Below are 24,030 nucleotides of genomic sequence, written 5' to 3'. Positions count from 1 at the left end.
TAAAATCAGCTATTGTGCTCCAGTGTTGGAAATGAGCTTGTCTGGTACTTTTCCTCCAGCGTCTGGACAAATATCAGCTTAATTAGCGGCAGCTCTGTGCCCTGCTTGTTTCTTTGCTGGCCCACAGAGGATGCAAGTGCTTTGGGATAGCTTGTTGCCACACTGAAGCAGTCTCAGGTTAATTTAATGAGAATTAGTGGTACCAGAGACCCTGCTGGCATCCTGCTTCTCGAGCAGTCAGTAGGATCTGGCAGCTCTGAGTGGCCCTAGTGATGCACAGACAGCTGTTTGTTTTCTGATATAAGCGAACATTTTTTAAATGTCTTTAATTATTTTATTCCTTGTTGTCCCTCTTGGTTTCAGCCCCCACCTGCTTCTTTGCATCTTTCTAAGGTTGTATCTCGTTTTATTTTTCTCTGCTTCAGTGCCACTTCCCAATGCAATCCTCAAGCCAGATGATCAGGCTGAAGATTAAACTGAAGCATAGCCAAATATTCTCTGTTTACATCCTCTCATAGGAGAATCTGCTAAATATTTTGATAGCAAACCTCTGGGGGCAAAGACTGTGGTTGCCAGAGGGAGTCTGTGTAAGGAAGGAGGCAAGTGGAAATGCAGGTGCAGACCTCTTTTTTTGGTGTGTTTTCACTCTATCAGTGTTTATGGATGTGCATGCATCAAAAAACGGGGCAGCACTGGAGGGAGTTTTACTAGCCCTTGATAGTTTGCTAGAATTTTGCTGCCCAGATTTGCATTTGGATGTAAGGCAGGAAAAAAGCTCTCAAATGAAGAAACTTGTTCATGAAATACAATGATGTCATCCCCTGTATGAGACAGAGAGATTCCCTCTCCTTTGTCCTGGGGAGCCGATGGCACCAGCAGGTTTGCTTCTTGAGGGCTGATGTCCCTCATTTATTCTGTGCCCAAAGGTGGGTTGCTTTCCTATGCTGCTCCCTAAAAGCTAAAATCAGTGTTGTCAGCTGTGCACCATTGGCAGGGGAGCAAAACAAGCAACAGGATACGTGTGGCATCGTGGCAGGAAGGCATCAGCCCATCAGCAGGCAGGTGTCAGGCTGTCGATGGCACCGTGGCTTGCTGCCCTCCCCTCCGATCAACCAGCGCCCCAAATAAAAATCCCAGAGGTTAAGCAACTACAGAGCAAAATTTGCTATTTCATTATAATCTTATTTTTAACATAAATTTAGTTGACATAATTCTCGGTAACCTCACTAGATTAGTGAATCTTCCCTTCTACTCCATTAAATCTGCGCTCTGTTACTCTCTGCTCCCATTATTTCCTACATCACTTAAAGTGAAGTTTCCTGTGGGTGCATGGGCATTTGTTTTGCATTTGTTTTTCTGTCTTCAAGCCCCAGCACTGCAGGCCCTGCAAGGCGTAGTGGTGCCAGGCTACACAGGGCAGCATCCGTAGGGTTGGGATTTAAATGCTGTGGTTTGGCAACCCTTGCTCAGCAGGATATTTTGGGTGGTTGAAGCCAAGCGTGATCTCAGTGTCTGCGAGAAATGACACTTGTGGCTGCTTCCCTTTAAAGTTAGTGCATGCAGGTTGTTGGTGGGTTTTAGTGTTTCTCATGGTTGTTTTTTTTTCCTTTTGTCTTGCAGGGAACGGCGAGCTGAGCAACAAGGAGTTTGTTGCCATAATGAAGCAGCGCCTTATGAGGGGCTTGGAGAAGCCAAAGGACATGGGTTTCACACGACTCATGCGGGCAATGTGGAAATGCGCCCAGGAGACAGCATGGGACTTCACCATGCCTAAGCAGTAGTGGGATCGGGGAGGAGTGCTCAGCTTCCACATATCAGCCCTGCCACCATTGCTGAGGACACCTACAGGGTGGCATCAGGCTCTGGCAAGCCCAGACTGTTCATAACAGGAGATTTTTGTAAATCGAAGTTAGAAATCAAAGCCTGTTTTATTTACAGCTTCTGCTTGCCACTGGCCCCTTAACATTGCCCTATCAGGAAAAAGAAAAGGACTTTTCTTTGTGCTGCCACCTCCGCTTCATGATGTGCCCTGCCTGCAGTTGGGTGTCAAGCGAGTTGATGGGGCTGCACCCAAATCACTTTTATTTAACGTTACTACAAAACAGCCCAGGGTTTATTTTAATTCTTAGATGGCTCCCAAGAAAAAGCCATGGGATTCCTGCATAGAGCATACCGGTGGGACCTAGGAGCAGAGGCTGGAGCAGCCCAGGATTTCCATCAGCCAAATGCTCTGTGCTCCTGCAGACTGTCAGAGGGGGTGGATGGGACAGGCGCACTCACAGAGGGGCTGCCTGAGCTGAGGTGCTGCCTCTGGTGTAAGAGCAGTTAAAAGTAGTGGAGCAACTGGCTGTTCTGCCCATCCTGCCTTGCATAAGCAACTTGCTGTGGGAGGTCTCCAATTAGTGTTTTTTAAATGGGGAGTGCGCTCTGTGGGGAATTGTCGTTCTGTAACGGGAATGAGCTGAAAGATCTCTTTGAGTGCTGTCCTCTCAAAAGTATCACGTAAAGATGTTGCTCACAACAACATGGCTCATGGTTCATCTCTTTTGACTGCTTCAGGTCTTCATCTAAGGCTGGTGGCGTGTCACTGGAGACGGGGCATTTTGGAAGAGGGAGAATAAAACCCATGACTTTCCAGAGCTGGAAAGACAAGGCCCAGAAGTGAGTACTGGAAAGGCCAGTGCTGCCATGTCTGCTGTCCTGTGTTGCCAACCGGCCCCGGGCAAGTTGTCTTGTTTGGGATGGCCCCAGAAGCTATTTGCCAGGGCCTCCAAATCGCGGAGAGGAGCACTCTCTGCAGGTGTTTAAAGGACAGCCACAAGCTCCAGCCTTTCTTTGAGGGGATAGAACACTTCTAGAATATTTTCATACTGGGATATTGATCCTGCTATTGGGTAGCACTCTGTCTAGTGTCATCTCCTTCCAGTTTGCCTGCCAGTAGCGTGCTCTGTTCAGGTGTTGGTCCCTGTGCTGTCACGTTACATGGAGCAGCAAGGATGCTGGAATGCAGGTTTTGCCCATCCTTCTTGCTGCCTGTCCTGTCTGCTCCCTGCAAGCCCACAGGCAGCTATGTCACCTGTCTTGAAATTCTCTCTTTTAGAGCAAAATTAAGCCTGTTACATCCCTAGTAGAACTGAATCTATAAAACAGCCTCTGCTGTGAAAGCTGAGATAATCGCATGGCAAGTTGTAATTGCAGAGCACCATCTTCTGGGTGATGCTAAAGCAGCTTCACCCAGAGCAGGCTGCTGCGTCGTGTCCAGGCGCGTTTTAAATGTCCCCAGCAAGGAGCCTGCCCAGCCTCTCTGGGCAGCCTGGGCCAGGGCTCGGCACTCTCAAGGTAAAGTTCTTCCTCATATTCAGATGGAAGTTCTCGTGGTGTTTGTGCCCACTGTACCCCTTGTCCCGTCGCTGGGCACCACTGCACACAGCCTGGCACCCTCCTCTTGACGCTTGCCTTGGCTATTCACAGTAGACAGGACTGTGATTCCCTTCCCCGCTCCTACCTTCCCCGGGCTCCGCAGGCCCGGGCGGGGCCTCCCTGACGTGGGCCACCCTAGATGGGGCCCTGGCAGCGACGGGGGAGGGGAAAAGAAACCCCTAAAGTTCCAGCCCGCCCCCGCTGCCGGGACCCCTCCGGGCCCTGCGCGCTGCGGAGCGGGGCCGCGGCCGCCGGGGGCTCCCCCAGCGCCTTGCGTGCGGCCCGGCCTGCCGGCGGGGCCCTCCCTCCCTTCCAGCAGCCCCCGGCCGCGGTCCCGGCAGGGCTCCGCGGGGCTCGTCCTGCCCGGGCCCGGGCGGAAGGCATGCTGCCGCCAGCGGGCCGGGCCGAGCCGGGCCAGCCGCTCCCGCTTCCGCCCCCGCCGGGACCCGCGCCCTCCGCCATGCCGCGGCGCCAAGGCGGGCGGGGGCGGGGCGCCTGTGACGCCATCAGCCCGCGCGAGGCTCCGCCCCCTCCGCCCGCCCCCGCCCGGCCGCCGCCGCCGCCATGGAGTCGAACAGGGACGAGGCGGAGCGGTGCATCGGCATCGCGCTGGCCGCCGCCAAGGCCAACCAGCCCGACAAGGCCCGCCGCTTCCTGGAGAAGGCGCAGCGCTTGTACCCCTCGCCGCGGGTCCGCGGTGAGCGCCAGGGGGGGCCGGAGGGGGGCCCGGGGGAGCGGGGCCTGCGCCGCCGCCGCCGCGCCTGACCTCTCACCCGCACCGCGCCTGCGCCGCGCGCCCTGCGGGGGGGCCGCGCGGGGCACGCCGGGCAGCCGAGTCCGCCGCGGGGGGCGGGGGGCGCTGGGGTGGGGCGGCCCCGCCGCCGTGAGGGGCCGCGGGGAGCCGGGGGCGCTGCCCGCCGCTGTGGCCGGTACAGCTGTTCCGTGTCTCCCTGGGGCTCCGCGGGCCCCTCGGCGGGCCGGGCGGGGGGAGCGCGGGGCTCCGCACCGCCCTGAGCTCCCGCTGCTCCGGTGCCCCGGCCGTCACGGCTGCCGGTGGCACCGGGAGAGAAGGCGCTGGGCGGGGCGGGAGGGGAGCCCTCGGTGGGGCCGCTGAAAGCCTTCCCCCCGCTCGGCCCCGCCGCGGAGCGGCCCCTGGCACCGGTCCCCCCAGGCGCCTCGGCCCCAGGAGCGGCGGGCGGGACGCGGGCCCGGTGTGACCCCCGCGCCCGGCTCTCCCCGGCCGCTGCTCGTTCCCCGCTATTGCTGCCGCGGTCCGTTTCGGCAGCTTAAAAACCACCCTTCCTTCTTCGAAGGCCGCCGGCCGGTTCCATGGGTTTTGAGGAACGATCTCATTTCCTGGAAGCTGTGTGGCGTACGGAGCTAACGTGTCACAAAAGCCACAGGGAAGTGGATTGCAGAAGCAGCCGAACGCAGTTGTTCTGCGTGTTCTTACGTTGCAGAAATTTACGCAAAGAGCTGTAGAAATACTTTTTGCCCCCCCTTCGTTTACTTTGACACGCTGTGTCTGGGTTTGGATTCCTCGGCTGCGTTTTGCAGCTTGTCTGTCCTGCGGAGAGCCCGAGGTTTCCTGTAATTCTCTTTGGTTGCAAGAGGCCTCTTCCCATTCCCTCAGACGTACCGTATCGGCCTGCGGTATGTGCGGTGTGGCTTTCCTTCTCATCCAGAGTTTATACTTTTATGGAATTACTGGCTAAGAAATGTGCGTTTTGGAGGAAAAAGCGCGGCATAGCACGCAGAAAGGCTCACCCGAGAAGGACTGCTCGCCCTGAGGGGGTCTGCTCGGGTGTGCAGCGGGAAAGCAGATCTGGATGGCAGCAAGCACCAGTTTGCAATGTAAAGCAGTCACGGTTTCTCTTAGTCCTGCAGCCTGGAACAGCTGGAATGAAAGGTGGGACACGTACTGTTAGGGAACTGGAGCACAGGGGAGGAAAGCAGAGGCAAGGGGGGCAGCAGGGCAGGTTAGTGTTTACAGCGTGCTAATTTGTGGCCAGACCCAGCCAAGCTGCTGATGCAAGTTTCCCATCCGAGCTGCAGTCCAGGGACCCTTCGCTTCATGTCCTGCCAGTTGCTCACCCGCACGCTTTTGGTCTGGTCTGTGGTTGGGAAATGTTGCCAGAGATCCCACAGTTACACGGCAGTTGAGTCTTTACGCAGTGCGTGTGCCCCTGGGAGATCTCCTCCTTGTGAGTTACGTTGGGTTTGGCAGTGATCAGCAACGTGGACCTTGCACAGCCACTGCTTCAAACTGACCCTGGCTGAGTCCTACAGGTGTCATCACAGGATCAGCAAAGGGTTTTGCAAGGAGATTTCAGCAAAAATCATCTATGGTAACACAGCTGGGCACTCTGGTATAGACAAAGTCCCGCTGGTCACCTTTAAGCGTGAATTTTGGAAGAACTAACAGGAATTGAATAGATGTTAGCTAGTAAGCAAGGAAAAGTGATCCATAGCGTGTGCTTAGTGGGGAGCTGAGTTGGCAGAACTGGAAACTAATTCAGCAGCCTCTGCTTCAGTAGTTTATGAGTTTGTGCTGTGCTGCACTGAGGACCAGCATAGCTTTGGGATGCAGAAGCAATAGGGCTGGGGCCGTAGAGCAAAACAGGACTGAGCTGTGGCCATACGTGGACTTCTGTGGTTGTTTTTGTGAACTACATTACTAAAAATCTCTTGGCAAGCTGTAGGGTACTCAGCCCAAAACAGCAAGAGTGCAGTGAGTGGAGGGACAGCCCCACAAGACAAGGTTTAAAAGTGCCTGGCAGTTTGCTCCAGGTTTGGAAGGAACAAAAGCAAAGGCTATAATTCTGTGAACACCTTAATGGTGTAAATACGAGCAAGGAAAGGTTTTATTTTTCTGAAAGCTGCAATCACTGAAGCCCCCAGGCTCAAAAGCTCATCCAGCGAGGTATTTTTTCTCCTTCGTCTTGTAATAATTGCCTGTGTTGGCTGTTGGATTACCAAGCGGTTTTTTCTTGCCTCTACAAGCTCTGTGGGGCAGATAGGATATCTTGGCTCATCCCTTGGCCTGCAAGCATTGTTTGCACTTGCATAAAGAACGTGATATCCCCATAGTACAAGGTCTGTAATGTGCAATATGCAGGAGAAGGTGAAACATCCTTCTTGGTTCTAGGCTCTGGATACAGGACTGCAACCTTGTCAAGTTACTGATGCCTTTGTAAATAATGTTGTCTGGTTTTAATCGTATTCCGTGCACCTATTCTTTTTAATGGGGATGCAATATATAAACTTCAGAAACTACAGGCATAAAGAGATCAGTCTTGATGTTTGGTTAAAAAAAGACAAAAATAGTTTAAAAAGGTGGTGCTATCCAGTTCCAGGGAAATGCAGGTGGAAAGATACTTCTGTGCTTGGAGGAGTCTCACTTGGTTTCACAGTGTTGTCACACCTGAATGTTTGTCCCCTCTTGGCTGGAAGGGATGGATGACAAGTTTTCTTAGCCTTGCGAGGGGGAGGCAATAGTCTGCAGTAATTTACCCAAAACACATGCACACTCTACTTAAGAAAAGGGAAACGGAATTTATGCTATTCATATTCAGTAATTGAGATAGAAGACGGTTTTCACAGCTTCTTCACACATGGAATACGTAGGTAAGACTGCGCAAGAGAGCAAAGCACCCTTCTTTCTGACTTATGTGTTACGGGTCCTGCCGTGCTGCCAGCAATCAGTCCCCCAAAAGGGGAGTGTCCCCCTGCGACTGGCATCCCACGGTATTATTTTCTAAGCTCTCTAAAAGATATGTGCACCGTCACATAATGTACTCAGCACAGTAGACTCCCAAAGGCAGGAGATGAAGATTAATATGCTTTACAGTGTGCTAGAGAACAAATGTGGAAATGCTTCGCTGTTAAGGAAAGACATGGGAAAAAAAACCAGGAGAGGACAAGGATGTGCCACATCAGTGATCCACTGTGGCTCCTGGACTGTCTGGCTGGGTCAGCCTGGGCTTTTGGTGGAGGTTGTGTGGATTGGGAGAAGCAGGCAATATCTTTAGCAGTAGCCCTCGCATCTGGGCAAGAAGCAGCGGGAGTTGAAGGGTTCCTTGGATCAAAAAGTGAAGGCCTTTCTCACAAAGGGTGGAGGATCTTGGAGCAGTGGCAGAGATGAAGAGGGGTCTCTTTATGGGAGAGTTGGAAGGGCAAGATTGAGCTTGGCAGTCTCTTAATTTCTTTTTTCTTTCCATTTTTTTCTCATTTCAGTTCTTCTTGAGTCACTGAACAAGAATGAGCAGTCGGCCAGTGGCCAGTCCCAATCCAGGGAGTCCACAAACCCTCAGTTCAAGAAAATGAGCGGAGACTTCCCGTCGGCCAACGGAGAGGCTGGTGGGGAGGCCCCCAAGGGCTACACTCAGGACCAGGTGGATGCAGTGAAGAGGTGTGTGCGCAGCTGTCGGTGGCCTCAACCCGTAGTTTGTTTGAGTTTATCGTGTGATACCAGTCTGTTTTCCACAGTGTTTTAAAGATTTCAGCTTTGAACCATATTGAGTTGGCTTTAACTGGCTGGGTGTTAAAAGCATACCTGGATAGAGGATTTATAGCTACCGCTGCCCTGGGAGGCAGCTGGGTTGGGTCTGCAAGGGATGAGATTTTCCCCCAAAGGCATGCATGAGGGCTAGAACAGTAGGCATGTAGGCCTCTTCCTGGCTGAGTTCCAAAGAGGCAGTTTGGACACATTTATCTCATGAACTTCACGTTAATGTTTGCCTTCGTGTTATTCAGTAATGCTGGGAAGAAATCCCATGTGCTCCTGAGACCCTGTAGGTGGAAGTCATGGCTCATAGCTTGCAGTAGGCAGCCCTTCTGCTCTAAGGTCTGGTCCAGTAGCAAGTAACAGGGCATATCCCTCTTCCTCTCTCCTGATGATACTCTGCTCGTGGTCTCTATGAGAGCGTGATAAATCCACTGCAGGACGCTTCACTCTGTTAGCATGATATGTTCCTGAAGCCTCTGCTGGAAAGTCCCAGGACATGTTTATTCAGTCACCTAACTTTCCAACCACTGTTTCAGTCGGTTCTTTCTTCCTTTCTACCATTTGCAAATACTGGAAGCTGAAGGACTGAACTGCAGGCAGAGTCACTTTGTAAACTTTGTTTAAGGTTGTGGGCATGGCCTGAATTGCGCAAAACTGTGCTGGCTAATGGACTTACGGGGACTCTTATTACGTCACCCATTTCTCCAAAACCCCAGCCTGCCGTATTCTGTCTCATTAAGGTCATGTGATAAGGAGAAACCATTGCTGGGCTGTGCGTGTACCCAGAACAAACAGGGCTGTGCACACAGGCCTGGGCAGCTCCCTCTTTCTTCCTCTAGAATTCAGCTGATGTTATTTTTAGGTCTGTGAATTAACTGAGACTGAGGAGAGGGAGGAAAAAAGCCAGTAGCCCAGCTATCCTTTAGATCCTGGCCTGCTGTTTGTAGTCCCTCCCAAACAGCCTCCAGACCCTGAGCATGATGAATCTGAAGTTTATTTGCCAATGACATTCCTTTGCAGGTGATAGCATTGCCTGAGGAGAGGCCTTACTACCTCTACTGGCTTGACTTGTTAGGTGAGAGTGTTTGTGTGCTACTAATGCAGGCACAGTGGGAATGAGTCTGTGAAAAAAACTGGGTCACTCTGAGGAATTAGAGCTGAGTAAACCAGAGTTCACTGAACAACATTGATCGAAACCATGGTGCCTGAGATGTTGCAAAGTTGTATTCAATGCAAAGTGCTTTTCACAGCTGAAACGAACTGTCCCGTGTTTTCTCCTCTCTCTACTGGCAGGGTAAAGCAATGCAAAGATTACTATGAAATTCTAGGAGTAAACAGAGAAGCTTCTGATGAGGACCTGAAAAAGGCTTACCGGAAACTTGCGCTGAAGTTTCACCCCGATAAGAACCATGCGCCAGGGGCTACTGAGGCATTTAAAGGTAAAGAACATCTCCAGTATTGTGATCTGCCCTCAGGTATCAGGTGATGGTGCTGAGCTGGGCTAGCAAGGACTCCTAAAAGCAACCTCATGAGTCGGGTAGAGTGAACATAAAGCTCTTCTTTGTAAAGTTGTCTCTCTTCTAAGCTGGTTGTATTACAAACAAAGTATAAGCTTAAAATAATAAAATGTCAATATATATATATATTATATTTTTATATAATATGAATAATAAACATTTAAAAATTAAATATAAATAAAAATGATAAATAATAAAATAATAATTTAAAAAAACCAGGTTGGCACACGTAGGTTCCACCTCTGCTAGTTGGACAAGGAGAAGCCTTCCTTCCCTTTCTCCTAGCAGCTCTTCCCGTGTGTTGCTCCAGCCTCCTGCCATGCTGCTCAGGAGAAAATTCCCTCAGGATGTTAACTATCCTCTTTTTTGGGGAGATGCAGGAGCATTCACCTAGCAGGGAGAAGCTGCGAGTCCTGCAGCCAGCTGGCACAGGGCAGGTGCTGGGACGCACCCCTGTCTACAGGCAAATCCAGTAGAGACCCACTAAGTTGTGCAGTGCCAGAGACAGCTGTTGGGTTCACAAATCCCTTGAGAGAAACGTTGCAGGGCAGGCCCAATGGCAGGAAACCCATCTTCAGAACTGGTATTTAGACTCTTACACTCGTTGAGCGTTTGAGGCAGTTGATAAGCCTTCAGATTTCTAAGCAAGCACACAGCACCTGACCACCGTGAGAGGCTATGGATGGAATTGCTGGATAGAAACCCCAGGTGAAAATTTCTAGGGTGAAACTGCACCAGCCGTACATCTGAGCCCAGCCAGAGCTCAAAAAAGGTCACCGTGAGCTTCAGTTCTGCTGCAGACATCCCAGTTCTCAGAGCCTCTCTACAAATGCAGCAGGGATGTTTTGTGAGTGATAAGATACCCTAAAACTGGAGTAATTTTCCAAAGAGAAATGGTGTTGCTTGGAACGTGTAACCTGATTTACCCTTGCAGGCTGTAGAATTTTGATTATTACTGTTGAGCTGAATGCAGAACACCTTGATGCCAGCTGTACAGCACTGTTATGCCATTAAAATAGTGTGTTCTGATTCTGGCCATCTTGGGAGTGAAACACAAGAGACTACTGCTGGAGCAGGGAGCAAGGCTAGCCTGGTGTGAGTGTATTGATACAGTATTCGGGTAAGCTTCTAGTAGACCTGAATTCAGCAGTAAAAGTCTTATGTAAGGTTTGTTCAAGTCTTTCAAGACTTAAATCCATAACTGATAAGTGTGTTGCTGTTAGCAAATAATGAGCTGACCCCCAGCTACTTGGGAGAGCGTGTTTTAGTATAGGGGCCAGATTAAAGAGCGAGCATCTGCAGACATCTATCTATGCCGCATGTGCTGCTCGATAGTTTATCCTTCAATCCTTGCTAAGTGGCGAAAGGCAGGTTTCTTCACCTGTAATCTTAAATAATGATGTTTGCCGAAGCCTTTGTCAAGAGTTACGTGCCAGGAGTCGTGTGTTAAGCAAGGTGCCCTTTATCCTCCGCTGCAGAGCTATCTACTCTCAGGTTATCTCTCCTCCAAGCCTTGCCTCATTGGCTCCCCTGTCCCTCAGCTGAGCTCCTAGGTTGCAGGGCTCGCTGAAGTCCAGCTGTTTGGTTCCAGAGGGTGAAGGGGGAAATGTGCACTGCTATGAGGATTTTAGTTAATTTTTTCTTACGTTGATGTATTAGCTGAAGTCTTGGCATTTGTCTTCTCAGTGACAGCTGATAAAGCATTACATCTTGTCCTGAGACCTTGTCTCAGTCTGTAGTTACAGTTGCCTGCAGTCTGTCTTGTGGCAGATTTGCATTGCTACCTTTGGCTGACGTTGGAAAAAGAGTTGAACCTGGCTACTTCGAGCTACAATCCTGATTTGGAAGTAAGTGTTTCTTGGGTTTTGTCAGCAGGAAAGTCAGACAATGAACACAACCCTGAACCGCTCCGTTTTCATTTCTTAACTGCACAGTTTGAAGGAACAAGCTGATATGCTGAGAGTCAGTCCTTTTCGTCCAGCTTCCTTGCCTGGTTGTAGAAATGTTTGCTCTGTGTGCACTAATTATAACCAAGAAGGAGAACAAGTGTGTTGACATTACATCCTCCATGCTCCAAATCTCTAGTCCAAGAAGAAACCGTACACCTCGATCTGACTAGTGGGAAAATGTTGAATCTTGGAGTTAATCTTCTCCAAAGGGCATGTATCTCCCTTTTCTATCACTTCTGCCCCTGCCTTTTATACACCAGGCAACTACGGCCATGAACATTTTTGCTTCCTTGCGACCCAGAGAGGAGAGAGGACAGGCTCTGCAGTCATGTCAGGAGGCTCTTGGGTAGGTTGGTACGGAGGGGAAGTGGTAAGCTGCAACGTGTTGAGAGAGAAGTACAGAAATAGGAGGGTGACAGGCAGATGTTTCGGTAGAAAGGCTCAGACATGCTGAGGTTGGAAGGAGAGTGACCTGGGGAACTGGCAGGGGTTTAGTCCCAGTACATTTCCACCATCACAGACACTGGTGAACAGTCCTTGTAATTACGCACCTTACTTCTGGCATCTGGAGATTTTGAAACTCGTAGCTGACAGACACAAATTCTAGCCATTTCCTTACTAGCTTTTATGGGAGGTTTTGAAGTCTCTTTCAGTGATCTAGCTCGTATGTAAATTCTTTGCAGTTCTGGTTTGAGGCTATGATATCAAATTCCCTTAGTGCCACTTTCGAATAAAATTTGTCAACTAAAATTGTATTTTCCTATACAGCTGCTTACGGCTAAAGGATTTGGGCATTAGTTGTTCAAAAGAAGTAAGTTTAATTAAGTGAAAAGTGTAGCTGCTCTACTACCAGTATTTTCTTCACAATTCATAGTTTCATTCGTCTGGGAGGGTTTCTCTAGGGACATATACCGAATTCATACCAGTCGTATCATAACTTCTTTATTTGAATTAATTGAGTCCTTGGTGTGGTTTCCGTCTGTCTGTGTTCGCCAGAGAAGTGGTACTACTACTGCACCGCTGAAGTAGCCTGTTGGAAAGACATGGGTAGTTGAGAATCTCATTTGTGTAATGAAAAAGGCAAGTCCTGGCAGTTGGCAGAGCTAAATGTATTATTTGTAGAAGAAAGAAACTAATTGCTTCCTTATTGTCAATATTTCAGCCATTGGCAATGCGTACGCAGTATTGAGCAACCCAGAGAAGAGGAAGCAATATGACCAGTTTGGCGACGAGAAACTCAACCCTGCTCGGCACGGACACAGTCACTCGGACTTCCACCGCGGGTTTGAGGCAGACATCTCCCCCGAGGACCTCTTCAACATGTTTTTTGGTGGTGGTTTTCCTTCTAGTAAGCACGTTAAACCTTAATCTCTTGAATGGGACACAATCCTTTTCACAGAGCAACAATGCAGTAGTGATTTATTTGGCCGTGCAAAGAGTGCTGAGTTTGACGAGAGAGAGTTCTCCTTCACACATGACCTAAACTCGTAGAGTTTTCTAAATTGTTCAGAGGGGTACTTGGAGAACTCGGCATCCAGCAGGTAATACCATCAGAGCTGGACTTCTTCCCAACTTCAGGTATTTGTTTGCATGCTTGCAGCATTAGCTGTTATTAGGTTGGGTTGAACATTAGAACAAAAAATTACTTGTTTTAAGGCTAGTTGTAAAAATAATCCTATTTTGAAGAAGGCTTTTCTGCCTGGTGGTTTTAGAAGGTAAATCTTCTCATCAGAACAAACTGTGGTAACGCTTGGGTCTTATTCTGGATCTGGATCTGCTCTGCCACGGAGCTGAAACAGTTTCTCTGAGATCGCTGTCCACTTCCTTCTTTCCACTGTGTCCCATAAAAAAAGAGGAAAGTGCTATTTCTAGAGCGTAATTTAAACCTCTTGAAAATTAAATCTGTCTCCTGCCTATCAACAGTGCTGATCATGGCTTGGGTAGCAGGAAAGAACTGAGTGACTGCCCCTTCACTTGATCAGCTCCGATCAAAAAGACACAGATCAATGTAAGGATAAGGGTATTTTAGAAGACTCTCTTGTATTTGCTATAGTCATATTTGACTGGCAGTGGAGACAGTGGTTACTTGACCTCTGTGGACCAGCTTGGAAAAATAAATATTTCTGTTTCAGTTGAGAAGATTTACTCTGGTAGCTCTTTCCTGTCTGGTATGTAAGAATTAACACACTAACACCAAGTACTTACAAAGGCATCTGGAAGCCTTTTGCAGCATTCATGTTCTGCCTGTTAGAGAGGCAAAGCTACTCCAGTAAAAACAGCAGGTTGCTATTTTAGTTCAGTCTTTTTTTTCCTTTCCTCGCTGTCCCAAGAGAATTCAGGACTGCGTTCTCAGACAGTCTCCCTTTTCAGCTGTAGTTTTGCCACTTAAAACAAGATATGGAAGAGCCCTGTTTCTAGGGTGGAAAAACTACCAAAATTATTTCTTTTTGTAATCGGTTTTAATCTAAAGTAAATTCAATTAGAAGTGAGGAGGCCTGTACAAGATACTCTCTCTACATAGCTGACCCTGCTTTGAGCAGGAGGTTGGAACTCCTGAGGTCACATCCAGCCTGAATATTCATATGGTCCTACAGAATCCTATAGGTGGATCTCTGTGCCTACCACCAGCTTGCCTTCAGACCTGTCTGCTCAGTGTACCTTAGGAATACTCCTTTTTCAGCTGTGGCTTATGTAACTCATTTTGTAAGTGTTGGCTTCAGGTGGCAAATAGATTTATTTTTTTTTATTAATTCTTTTATCAGTCTCCTGTGGAGTCCCATATCTGTCTTGCCCTAAAGCTACAGCCATCTCTGTCAAGACAGCATGATGGAGTGAGTGGCTTGAGTCAGGGGCTTCAGCTATGTGAACTGCTGACCAAAACCATGGACGTGTACCTTGTGCACTGGGACATACGCAGGGGTCTCAGGAACAGCCCAGGTCTGTCAAATCGCTACTTCCCTGAGACATCCCAGCTCCAGCCTGGAAGCAGCTCAGCCAGGCAGATGTGCTGTCCTTCTTCCTGCGCTGAGCTGGCTGGCACGCTGCTGCCTGCGTGAAGTAGGCTGAGCTGAGAGCGGTGGCAATGGCAAACGAGACCTAAGTGCGAGCACAGCGTGGATTCCTGTACAATCTCTGTGTCCTTATATCTTTGCTCAGTGTGGCCTGAACCAAAGAAACAGATCAAGCCCATTCTGACAATGTTCTAAGTCAAAATTCCTGAAATTGCTGTTGTTGGCACCCAGGCTACTTTTTCCTACTGTGTTTTTTATCGGTGGGGCTGACATGGAACATGGCCGCTTTTTGTGGTTCCTTTCCTGGCCAGCCAGCACCGTCTTACGTACTCTGACCTTTTGTATAACAGTTTTCTTTTGCCTATAGGTAACGTTCACGTATACAGCAATGGCAGGATGCGATATACTTACCATCAGAGGCAGGACAGACGAGAACATCAGGGTGATGTAAGTGGAGAACAGGCGGGGGGCTGGGAGTCCAGAGGTTTTTCCAATACACGAATTGTGAGCTGGTTGGTATGGCTGTCTTGTGAAACAGTCCTGCTTGTTTCCACCCCACTGAACAGAAAAAGTTGGAGTCATGGGAATTGAGCTGCCTTCAGAATTTACACCCAGTTGCAGTTCAGTGTACTGCAGGTTGTTCTCTCAGGACTCTCATAGCTGTCATCCAGTGGGGAAAACACTGGTGTGTCTTGAAACAGTGCTGCCTTGAAATAAGATGGCACCAGTAAAGTGTACCTGTCTTTACCACAGAAAAAGCATTTCCTTTGTGATTTAATTCTGTAATTTAAAAAGGGAAAACCACTTTTCAGATAATGTGCATATTTGTAGTTCCAAATAGATAATTCCAGTACTGAAGATGCGGTGTTTCTAATCTGTGATGCTTAATTAGGCAAGGAAGACACTTTATAGCATGAGCTATTTTTATGTTTTCCCATCACAGAAAATCTAAGTATATCTCCAGCACTCCTCTGGTCTATAGAAGTGAGAATGACGGACTTACTATTTAAGAGACCAGGGTTATGTATTGAAAATTACTATTTTCTGGAGATAACCAATTATATTTTTAAAAATAAACTAGAAGAACTTCATTAATATTTTCTCTCAAGCTTAAAGGGGAAAATGCACTTTGCTGGAACTGGAGGAAGCGCAGGAGGCGAGGTAGAGAGGGAATTGCTTTCATCTGACACTGAAGAGGGGAGAAGGCTTTCCATAAAACCAGTTCTGCTCACTAGCACAAGCAAGGCAGAAAGCACATATACTCTAGAAAAACAAGTATGGGCATGAGGCTTTTGAAATTCACTCACAAGGTTCCCCGCTGCCCTTTGTCACACCTGGAGAAGGGGCAGTGGGTTTGGACCTTCAGAGTCACACCGCCCTTTCGGGAGGGAAACTGTAGGCTGCTGGGTTCCCCCCAGTTATATTGGGGTGCCTCCTAAGCCAAATGCCCACAAAAAGCAGGAGAATCAAGCTTGTGTTACTGCCGGGAGGGAGAGTGATGCTGTGGGATCCTTGCGTACAAGTGTATGGGTGGCACTCCACTGTGTGTTTCTGTTCCTTCAGGGTGGCCTTGGGTTGTTTGTCCAGCTGATGCCTATCCTCATCCTGATCATTGTGTCTGCTCTCAGCCAGATGATGGTCTCCAGCCCACCGTACAGTTTGAGCCAGAGGCCGTTAGTACCTGTTACTCTAAAATTTGTCCAGCTGGGGTGGGGGTTGGGTTCTGGAGGGCAGGGTTGCGTGATGGGGTAGGGATCTAGGCTATCTGTTTTTCCTGTCGTTTTGGTTTTGGGGTTTTTTTTGCTATTTCTCATCACACCATTGCTCTTGCTGCAAGATATTTCACACATCAGTGAAGGTCCCCTGATTCACAAACAGGTCTCGAGATGGAAGGTGTGGGCCAAGTTGGAGGGTGCTCACTTGCCTAAGGGAGGATATTCTTTGACAGAGACTTATTGCAGCCCGTACCCACAGCTGGGTGTATCTGTCCTAGAAAGGGACAGATGAAAAGACCCTGAGAGACTGTAGCCCGGGACTGAGATCCCATATGCAGAAATGAACTGAGATGCAGAGTTAAAAGTGGGGTGTGAAAAACAAAAGCCAGATCTGTTCTTCATGAAAGCCTCCGTTTATGACTAACACAAAGCAGCAGAGGAAGAGAAGAAGGAATAAAAGACACTCCTGTAGACTAAAAGACACTCCCAGAGAAATCCCCTGGTTTTGAACTGTAATCTTGCCATGAAATAGCTACGGCCAGGCATTTACTATGCAAAAGTGAAACTGTTTCATTCTAGATCCTGTGGAAATGCCCTGATCTGCTCATTTGGCTGACAAATGAAGTGACTCTTCTTTTCTTAATTCACAGTGCCAACAAAGAATGAGAAAACAGGCTTGATTTCTGGCTGCTTGCATCATTCTTGTCAACAGCTTAATGAATTTTCAGTGGGAGTTCCTTATGTGCATTTAAAGAGGGTAGACTCGGTTACAGCCAGTGGTCCCTGTTCAGTTTCACGGGTGACAAACTTGCCATTGATGATGTTAAATACTGTAGAACCCAGCTTAGCTTTTGGGTCCAAGGTAGACTATGACCTTAGTGCTCGAAACTGAAAGATGGAGTGGTTTTGAAGAGGACACGGTTAAGGGTTATTCTGAGAGGCTAAAGAGTATTGAGATGTGGTTTCTGCTGCTGATATTAGGACTTTAAAATTAAGCATTATATAGATGGAGCAGTTTGGGTTATACTGGTGAAGAGGTGGTTTGCGGGGTGAGAAGATGTTCGGTGTTGGGCAGCTTTTAAGGGCAGGGATTTGCTTCCAGCTGTATCAGCTGTCAGGAAAGCCATTCCTGAGCCCCGGGTGTTTCTCTGCTGCTGCGTTCCCTGTGCTGTCCCTGTCTGTGCATGCTCGGGTAGTGGCAAGCAGACAGATTTCTGCGTTTGGATTTGGGCAAGAGTGGCAATTGAGCTGATCCAGCCCTCTGTCATCCTTCCCGAGTGACCAAGGCACTTTGAATGAAATTGGCTTGGGGACAGAAGGCGTGCTGTGCCGGCAGGCGGTGCTCCTCGCTCGCTTGCACAGGCAGACGGGCCCTTTTTGCTGCCTAATGTGAAGGGCAGCGCTGTGCTTGGCTGCCGTTCAGCAGAACGCTGGAGCTCGCTGCACTGAACCCAGTGAGCAGGAGGTGAGAAGCTTTTGAACCTGGAGAGGTTTCAGTGGCACACGGAGATTTTAATGCCACTTCTTGATAGTGAGGCTGTCACTGGGAAAGGTAGAGTCCTACAGAATCATTTGTCACTCCATTACCTCTGTAAATTTCTTCCAAAAACTAGCTTTCTGCTGAAAGACCTGTTTGGCTGTGGGCCTGACTGTGCCACCCTGCTCTTCAATAACACCTCATCGAATTTGCCTGACTTAATTGCATGTCTGACTTCAGGTGGCAGGTTTTTTGTGCCAGGTCCTGCCCTTAATTTCATGCTTTACACTCCAGCGTGCTGCTGAAGCTCTGAGAGCTTAAATACCCTTCCTTTGAGGGCATGCTTTGTAGCCTCTGTAGTTCGTCTTCATACAGAAGAGGAATATGAACTTCAGGAGAGCTTAGGGCTCTGTCTTGACAGGTAGAATAGTGAGCTGAGCTTCTTGCAGACTGCGTCTCTGCCAGCAGGCACTGCTGGAGATGCATTAGCCTTTTCTCTCAAATAATGCCAGAAGAGCTTTTTGGGTCATGTTCAGTCTATCTGGTTATCTACCACTCATCCCTGAGTGCTGGACCTTGATGAAACGTGCAGGAGTATTTGAATCACTCCTGCAAACCCTGATAACAGACTGAAGGGTGAGCCGGATAAGTTAATGTTTATACCTGGCTTAAGATTCAGGCTCACTTCTAATGCAGCAGCCAGCTGGTATTTATTATGGGAAACTTTGGGCACGTCTCCAGATGGAGCTGTTCCTGATGAATCGAGCATTTGGGCCCAGGTCCTGTGTTACAGCTTGCAAACACACCCTAGTGAGTATCTCTAGGTTTTGCTGGAGTGTTGGGAAAAATAAGTACAGGGCTTTGTCTGAAATGCAAATCCACGGGGGCAGGGTAAGAAGAGATTTCCTTCTAGAAAGTGCTTTCTGTACTAGTTGGTGCAGGCTCGAGTGCAGAGCGGGTCTAATTTTGTTCTTGCAGCAACAGTGTTCGTTGCAGCATGTGATGTGGTAGAGGAAGCTGACGCTCTTGGGGTTAGCAGATATCTTAGCAGAGGGGACTGGGTTCGACTGACGGGCAGCCTTGCTGAGCAGGGGGGGGGTGCTGGGGAGCTGTGACAGCCAGCCCCTTGCTGCCCTCACGTCAGCGCTGCTGTGCTCCTCCAGGTGCTGTTCTGCCTTGCTGGCTGCTCTCACCCTGCACCGCACAAGCAGCAGCCTCCAAGCTTTGTACCCATCCTTGGGGCTCACTGCCAAAAACAGACGATGGTGTCGTCAGCAAGCAAATTGCAGAGAGATTTAATTAGTGCTGAAAATTCCAGTGAACGTATGAACGCATTTTAAGTGGGTTTAGGCCCTGGGCAATCTGCCTCAGAGCTATGTCTATATTCAGAGCTCTGCCCACCTAGCTAGAGGCCTGGCAGGTTTTCTCTCCCTGTGTTGGCATTTCATTTCCACCAGAAACACTTCTTTCCAAACCTTCAAGTCTGTGGATGCATGGGAGCAATGTATTTTTTGCAGCGGTGTGGTATTGTGGCATATTGTGCATTATAAAGAGCTGGGAGCTTTTTGATCTGCCCTTGAAGCATGTCCTACACTGTTAATGCCTCTTCTCCCTGAACTAGGTCTGTGGGTCACATACACAGGAGAGTAACAGAGCACTTGAAAGTTGGCTACTACGTATCTGAGAACTTTGCAGATGAATACACAGGCACGAACCTCAAAAACGTTGAAAGGAGCGTGGAGGACGACTATATTGCAAACCTTCGAAATAACTGCTGGAAAGAGAAGCAGCAGAGTGAGTAGTGTCGGGTCGGGAGCCGGAGGGTCTTGGCTGCTGGTTGAGGTCAGCCTCAGAAAGGTCTTTGGGGGCTGAGTTATGCTAAGGTTATACTTTAACGTGGTACAAGCACGTTTCCTGTGTTGTTGGCTTTTTTGTCTGCCTATGACTTCATGACAAATCCAGTGTGTGGGGGTTTTTGTTTTGTTTTTTAATGCTGCTGTAGAACTGGTCAGACAAGAGTTGTGCCCCGGAGGTTCTGTCCGTAGGATATCTCTGATTTCCAGTGGAGGGGGAAGGTTGCAGCCACCTCATTTTCAGGAGGCCACTGATAGCTCTGTGTAATATTTTGGTTGTTCAGGGACCATGTCTGAAAGCCTGCTGCCCGTGGTGTCCTCCATCCCATATCCCATCCCTGCACAGAGGGCTGTGGTGGCAGCACTGCTGCTGCTGAAGGCACGTAGGGTTGGGAGGGACAGCTACCCAGCCGGACAGCGTGAGAAATGATCTGGCCAGGCAGCACAGTGTGGTGAAGGCAGCAAACTTTTTGCCAAGTCCCAGGGGTGACCTGACTTCGCAGCCCGTTCCCAGCAGGTGATGATCACAGCTCTTGGAGCAGTGGCTGGTAGGGTTTGAGCACCTGGGACACAGGAGAGCCCAAGTAGTGCCAAGTGAGGCTGATGCACCTAGCTGTGAGCGTCTTCATTTCTTCTTCCCTGTGCTGCCGGGGAAGTCTTTGTGTAGGCTGCCTCGTGTGCCTCCTGGGACTAGAGGCGGGTCCCATCAGGTTCCTAGGCCTTTCCCTGGGATGGATGAGCTGTCAGCAGATGTGACGCCCATCCTGTCCTAAAGGTCGCAGAGCATTTCCTCAGCCTCATCCTGTGCTTCGTTTTACCTTGAAGAACTTGAGGTGCCTCCTGTTCCCAGCAGAGCCCTTGGTGGGATGTGGCCTGGCAGGTGGGTCTCCTTCCACATCACGTTTGTAACGCTGGGCTTTCCCTTTGCAGAGGAAGGCTTGTTGTACCGGGCACGCTACTTCGGAGACTCGGATCTGTACCAGCGAGCACAGAAGATGGGCACCCCCAGCTGTAGCAGACTGTCAGACGTTCAAGCCTCTCTGCACGGATAGTCACCGCCTGCCCGCTCAGCAGAGGTCTAAGTACGAGCCAGTGATGCTATCCCTGGCAGCGGAGCAGGGCATGATAGTGCTTTTAATACTTACTTAAATCTCTGTTTGAGACAAAATCTTCACGAGTCTCCTCTGGATGCATACACATCACAGGGGGAAGCACCCCCCTCCGTCAAGCCTACACTTGTTAATCGGGAAATTGATTTTGTTTAGTTTGCATGTCGGCACCCTCTGCTCTCTCCAGGCTCCCTGTTTTCTCTGGCACTGTCGGTGTTGGGTCTCTAGGAACAGAGCAAAAGCCACAGGCTTGTTGGCGACTCAGCTGAGGTCTCGTGAGCTGCCCGTTCGATGCAGTGGCCATGTGCACCTCGGCTGGTTGGAAGTGTTTTACTGGCTGTGACAGCCAGCCACCGTGTTTTAATGAACCTTTATTTGGTTGCTTTATTGTCCGTTTTACTGAAAGAGCTGTTATCCCCTGGCACTTGAAGCAATATGATGACAGGGAACAGACTCCTACCAAACAGATGTTTCTTGCCCCCCTGTTGCCTTCCCGTGACACTTGAGGAGAACAAAGCAAATGGCTAGAGTTCACAGCAGGTTGTAGAAGTAACTTACTGTGTTAAACTGGGAATCAAAGTAAAAACAGCTGAGGGGAAATTTGGAAGGCTCAGGGCTTGGAGAGCTTGAATTAAGGCTGGCCCAGATAGCACGTGTGTGACTGGATGTGTTGGATCACGGGAGAAATGTGTGAAAATAATGAAAAAAATTGGCACGGAGTTTGGAGTCCTTTTTCAGCTTAATTATCTGGGCTGATTTCACCTAGCAGATACTGCTGGGATGGCTGTAAAACTTACAGCTCCCTCCTACCACAAAATAATTTGAAAACAGTGTTTCTGTAGAAAATAAATCAGAGGTGAAGCTTACACCAAGTGCTAGTTGTATGGACAGCATTTAGGCTTGCTAAGACTTCCCGAGGACGCTGGACATCTGGCTGCTTGATTTGTAGACACAAGTAAGGAGGTTTAGCAGGGGAGTTTTTGCTTGATTTTTATTTTCCTTGGCAAAGGGTGCGCATCTGAAAATTTGGCCTTTAAAGCAAATGCTCTGGGTTGCGTTCAGCCTTTTTTTGGGTGTATCCTGTTTTTGGAACCATTCTTATCTTGATACACCCGCTCTCTTGTTTTGATAACTGCCCCTCTTCTTTCACAACAGATCGGCATTAATTACCAGCTTTTCTTTAATTCCCTCTCTCTAGCCGTGGCCTGAAAAGAGAGCTGCTGTGAGGCAGAGGGCCCGCTGCAGGTTGATACAGTGTGAATGAAAAAGCTGCTGAATGAAAAAGCTGCTGCCTGTAATGTGGGGAGGGGGAAGGAAGAGGGAGGTACGGTGACGGTGACGTGCGATTGTCTGGAGACTGACACCACTACCGCTTTTGTTCCCAGACTCTTGAAATGCCTGAAGACTTTTGGTGAAGTGCACTGAGCCGAGGTGACAGACTGGTTATTTAAAAGAATCAAACATTATCTTAAAAATGGAATTGGAGAATTAGCAACGCACAACTGCCCTCTTTCTTCTCTCTGCCTGCCTCCGCTGTTCGACCTATGTCTCAGGCAGCAATTAGGACAGGAAATCAAGCTGCCCGTCTTCCTCCTTCCCTTCCGACACCACTAGCGTGCAACAGTCTCGTTGCTCCTGGGATCCCACAACCCCGAGAACAGACACGTAGAGTGTAAAATAACACAAACTAACTGCAGAAGCCACGAAGCAGAAGGGGAGACCCTTTGTGACTACACCGGTTACTGCTGATGGAGAGAGAAATCGGATGATTTGGTGATAGAAGAAAACTTTAAAAAAAAATATATAATCTATTTAGAATTAATTTATAGCTGTATATATGTTGTACTTTTAAACTATGCAGGGGTTGGATGATTAAATTATTATGTTTTCTGCCTGGCTTGGTAAGCAGGGAAGTGGGGAATCTCTTCCCAGGGTGTCTCGCTCTGCAGTGCTTTCCTGCCTGACAACTCAAACAAGAATCACTTTGGAGTTACTGTATTTTGCTTTCTGGAGGACAGCAGCATTCTGTGTCTTGGGATGCTGATACCTGCATTTCAGGTTTTAATAAAAGAAATTCCAAATCTGTAGGGGGTAACAAAGAAATCAGGGAAACTGTCCAGATTGGTGGTGTGGTTTTGCAGCGTTGGCAGAAGCTGCAGGGGGTCAGCTGAGCCCTGGCGTCGCACTCGGTGACGGGAAGGATTGTCCTGGATGGTTTTTGCTCATCAGTTGTTGGGTTTATTTGTGCACGTAACTTCTTTTTTTGCAGAGTCTGCTTTAATTTTGCCTCGTAATCAGCGTGCAGCATTCGTTCTGTAAAGAGGGCTTTCCACGGGCCGTCTCCCTTTGTTGGATTTTTTTTTTTTTTTTTGTCCTACACTTGGGGTTCCTCACCCATCAGCACTCCCATGTGCAACATGGCTGTGGCCTTGACATCCTATCTCTAACGTTTCCTACAGGAGACCTGTAAAATACTGCTAATTCATAAGAAACGGAGCTTTGTATTGCTTCTGTTGAAAGAAGTTTTGCCGGGGGAGATCGGAGGGTGCGCCTGATCTCTCCTTGGACCCTGACTGAGCTCTGCAGCGCATCTCTCACTCGATTACCATCAGGCAGGACTGGCATTAGGGCGGTGGGAGGGCACTCGAGGTTAGGAGCCATCTCTTCAAAGCAAAACTGACACGAGTGGAGCTACCTTCCATGGAATAAATGGATATTTTTTTATTTTATTTTATTTTTTTTGGTGGTACTCTGCAGTTCATTTTTGTCTAGAGACATTTCCAGTGGGAACCGTCCCCCGACGTGCTCAGGGGAAATGAATCAAAAGCGCGGCAGCTCCTGGCTGAGGTGGCAGGGGCTGGAAGAGGTGAGAGGTAAGGTGGTTTTATGTCTTTATTGGTAGGAATCTACATGCTCTGTCTTCAGCTGTTTATTTATTTTGCAAAATACTAAGCCTCCCGTTAACTGCAAGCCTTATCCCACAGCCGCCATGACTTGGACCTAATGTTAAGGGGGTTTATTTTTCCTTTTTTTTTTTTTTTTTTTTTTTTTGGTAATAGCTCTTAATAGAGGCACAGGCTAGCCAGTGTGAAGAGATCAGGGGGAGGGAGTTGAATGAAAGTCATGTTCACAGAAGGTGCCGAATGTCTTCCACAATGACATTCCTTGCCCAGAGCCTGCCTGCCAAAACCTTTGGTTATTTTTTTTCAAGTAGATACCCATGGATAATAACAAGCGAGAAGGCATAGATCCTAACGGATGCTTACAGAGGCTGTATCTCTCAATTTAGAATTAATTATACAATTGTACATCTATAAATAAATGTTTATAACGTGAAAGGCTCCTGCTGTGTTCGTGTCCTGCAGATCCTAGCCCCAGCCAGCTCTGGTTTCACAGCTCCTTCTTCACGCCCCCTTTGTCACATCTGCACAGGCGTTCAATGAATTGAATCCAGCATCTTTGCCATCCCAGA

General features: G+C 48.7%; 2 protein-coding genes across 8 annotated transcripts in view; both read left to right on the top strand.

The window, feature by feature from the left end:
• The window catches only part of MICU1 (mitochondrial calcium uptake 1), a 105,815-nt gene extending 103,291 nt beyond the window's left edge, over positions 1-2,524 (top strand). For all 5 annotated transcript variants that reach the window (XM_055803046.1, XM_055803222.1, XM_055803141.1 and 2 more), the window contains one exon: positions 1,621-2,524. In XM_055803046.1, coding sequence (XP_055659021.1) covers positions 1,621-1,781 — 161 coding nt within the window. In that variant the 3' untranslated portion in view covers positions 1,782-2,524. The remainder of the gene's footprint in view (positions 1-1,620) is intronic.
• A 3-nt stretch (positions 2,525-2,527) lies between these two features.
• On the top strand, positions 2,528-23,896 carry DNAJB12 (DnaJ heat shock protein family (Hsp40) member B12). 3 transcript variants are annotated; one of them, XM_013297393.3, is made up of 9 exons: positions 2,528-2,661; positions 7,657-7,831; positions 9,221-9,366; positions 12,556-12,741; positions 14,772-14,851; positions 15,968-16,077; positions 19,218-19,390; positions 20,380-20,531; positions 21,944-23,896. In XM_013297393.3, exons 2-8 carry the CDS (start codon positions 7,743-7,745, stop codon positions 20,499-20,501), a joined length of 906 nt encoding a protein of 301 aa, XP_013152847.1. In that variant the 5' UTR covers positions 2,528-2,661; positions 7,657-7,742; the 3' UTR covers positions 20,502-20,531; positions 21,944-23,896. The 3 variants fall into 3 exon arrangements, with proteins under 3 accessions (XP_013152847.1, XP_055659345.1, XP_055659299.1); XM_055803370.1 differs by lacking the exon at positions 2,528-2,661 and adding an exon at positions 3,947-4,117 and having other exon boundaries at positions 20,380-20,525; XM_055803324.1 differs by lacking the exon at positions 2,528-2,661 and adding an exon at positions 3,947-4,117.
• Positions 23,897-24,030: the final 134 nt, after the last annotated feature.

Source organism: Falco peregrinus, chromosome 1 (assembly GCF_023634155.1).
Source record: "Falco peregrinus isolate bFalPer1 chromosome 1, bFalPer1.pri, whole genome shotgun sequence".
In the NCBI taxonomy this organism is placed as follows: Eukaryota; Metazoa; Chordata; class Aves; order Falconiformes; family Falconidae; genus Falco; species Falco peregrinus.
This window is presented reverse-complemented; position numbering and strand designations above follow the sequence as displayed.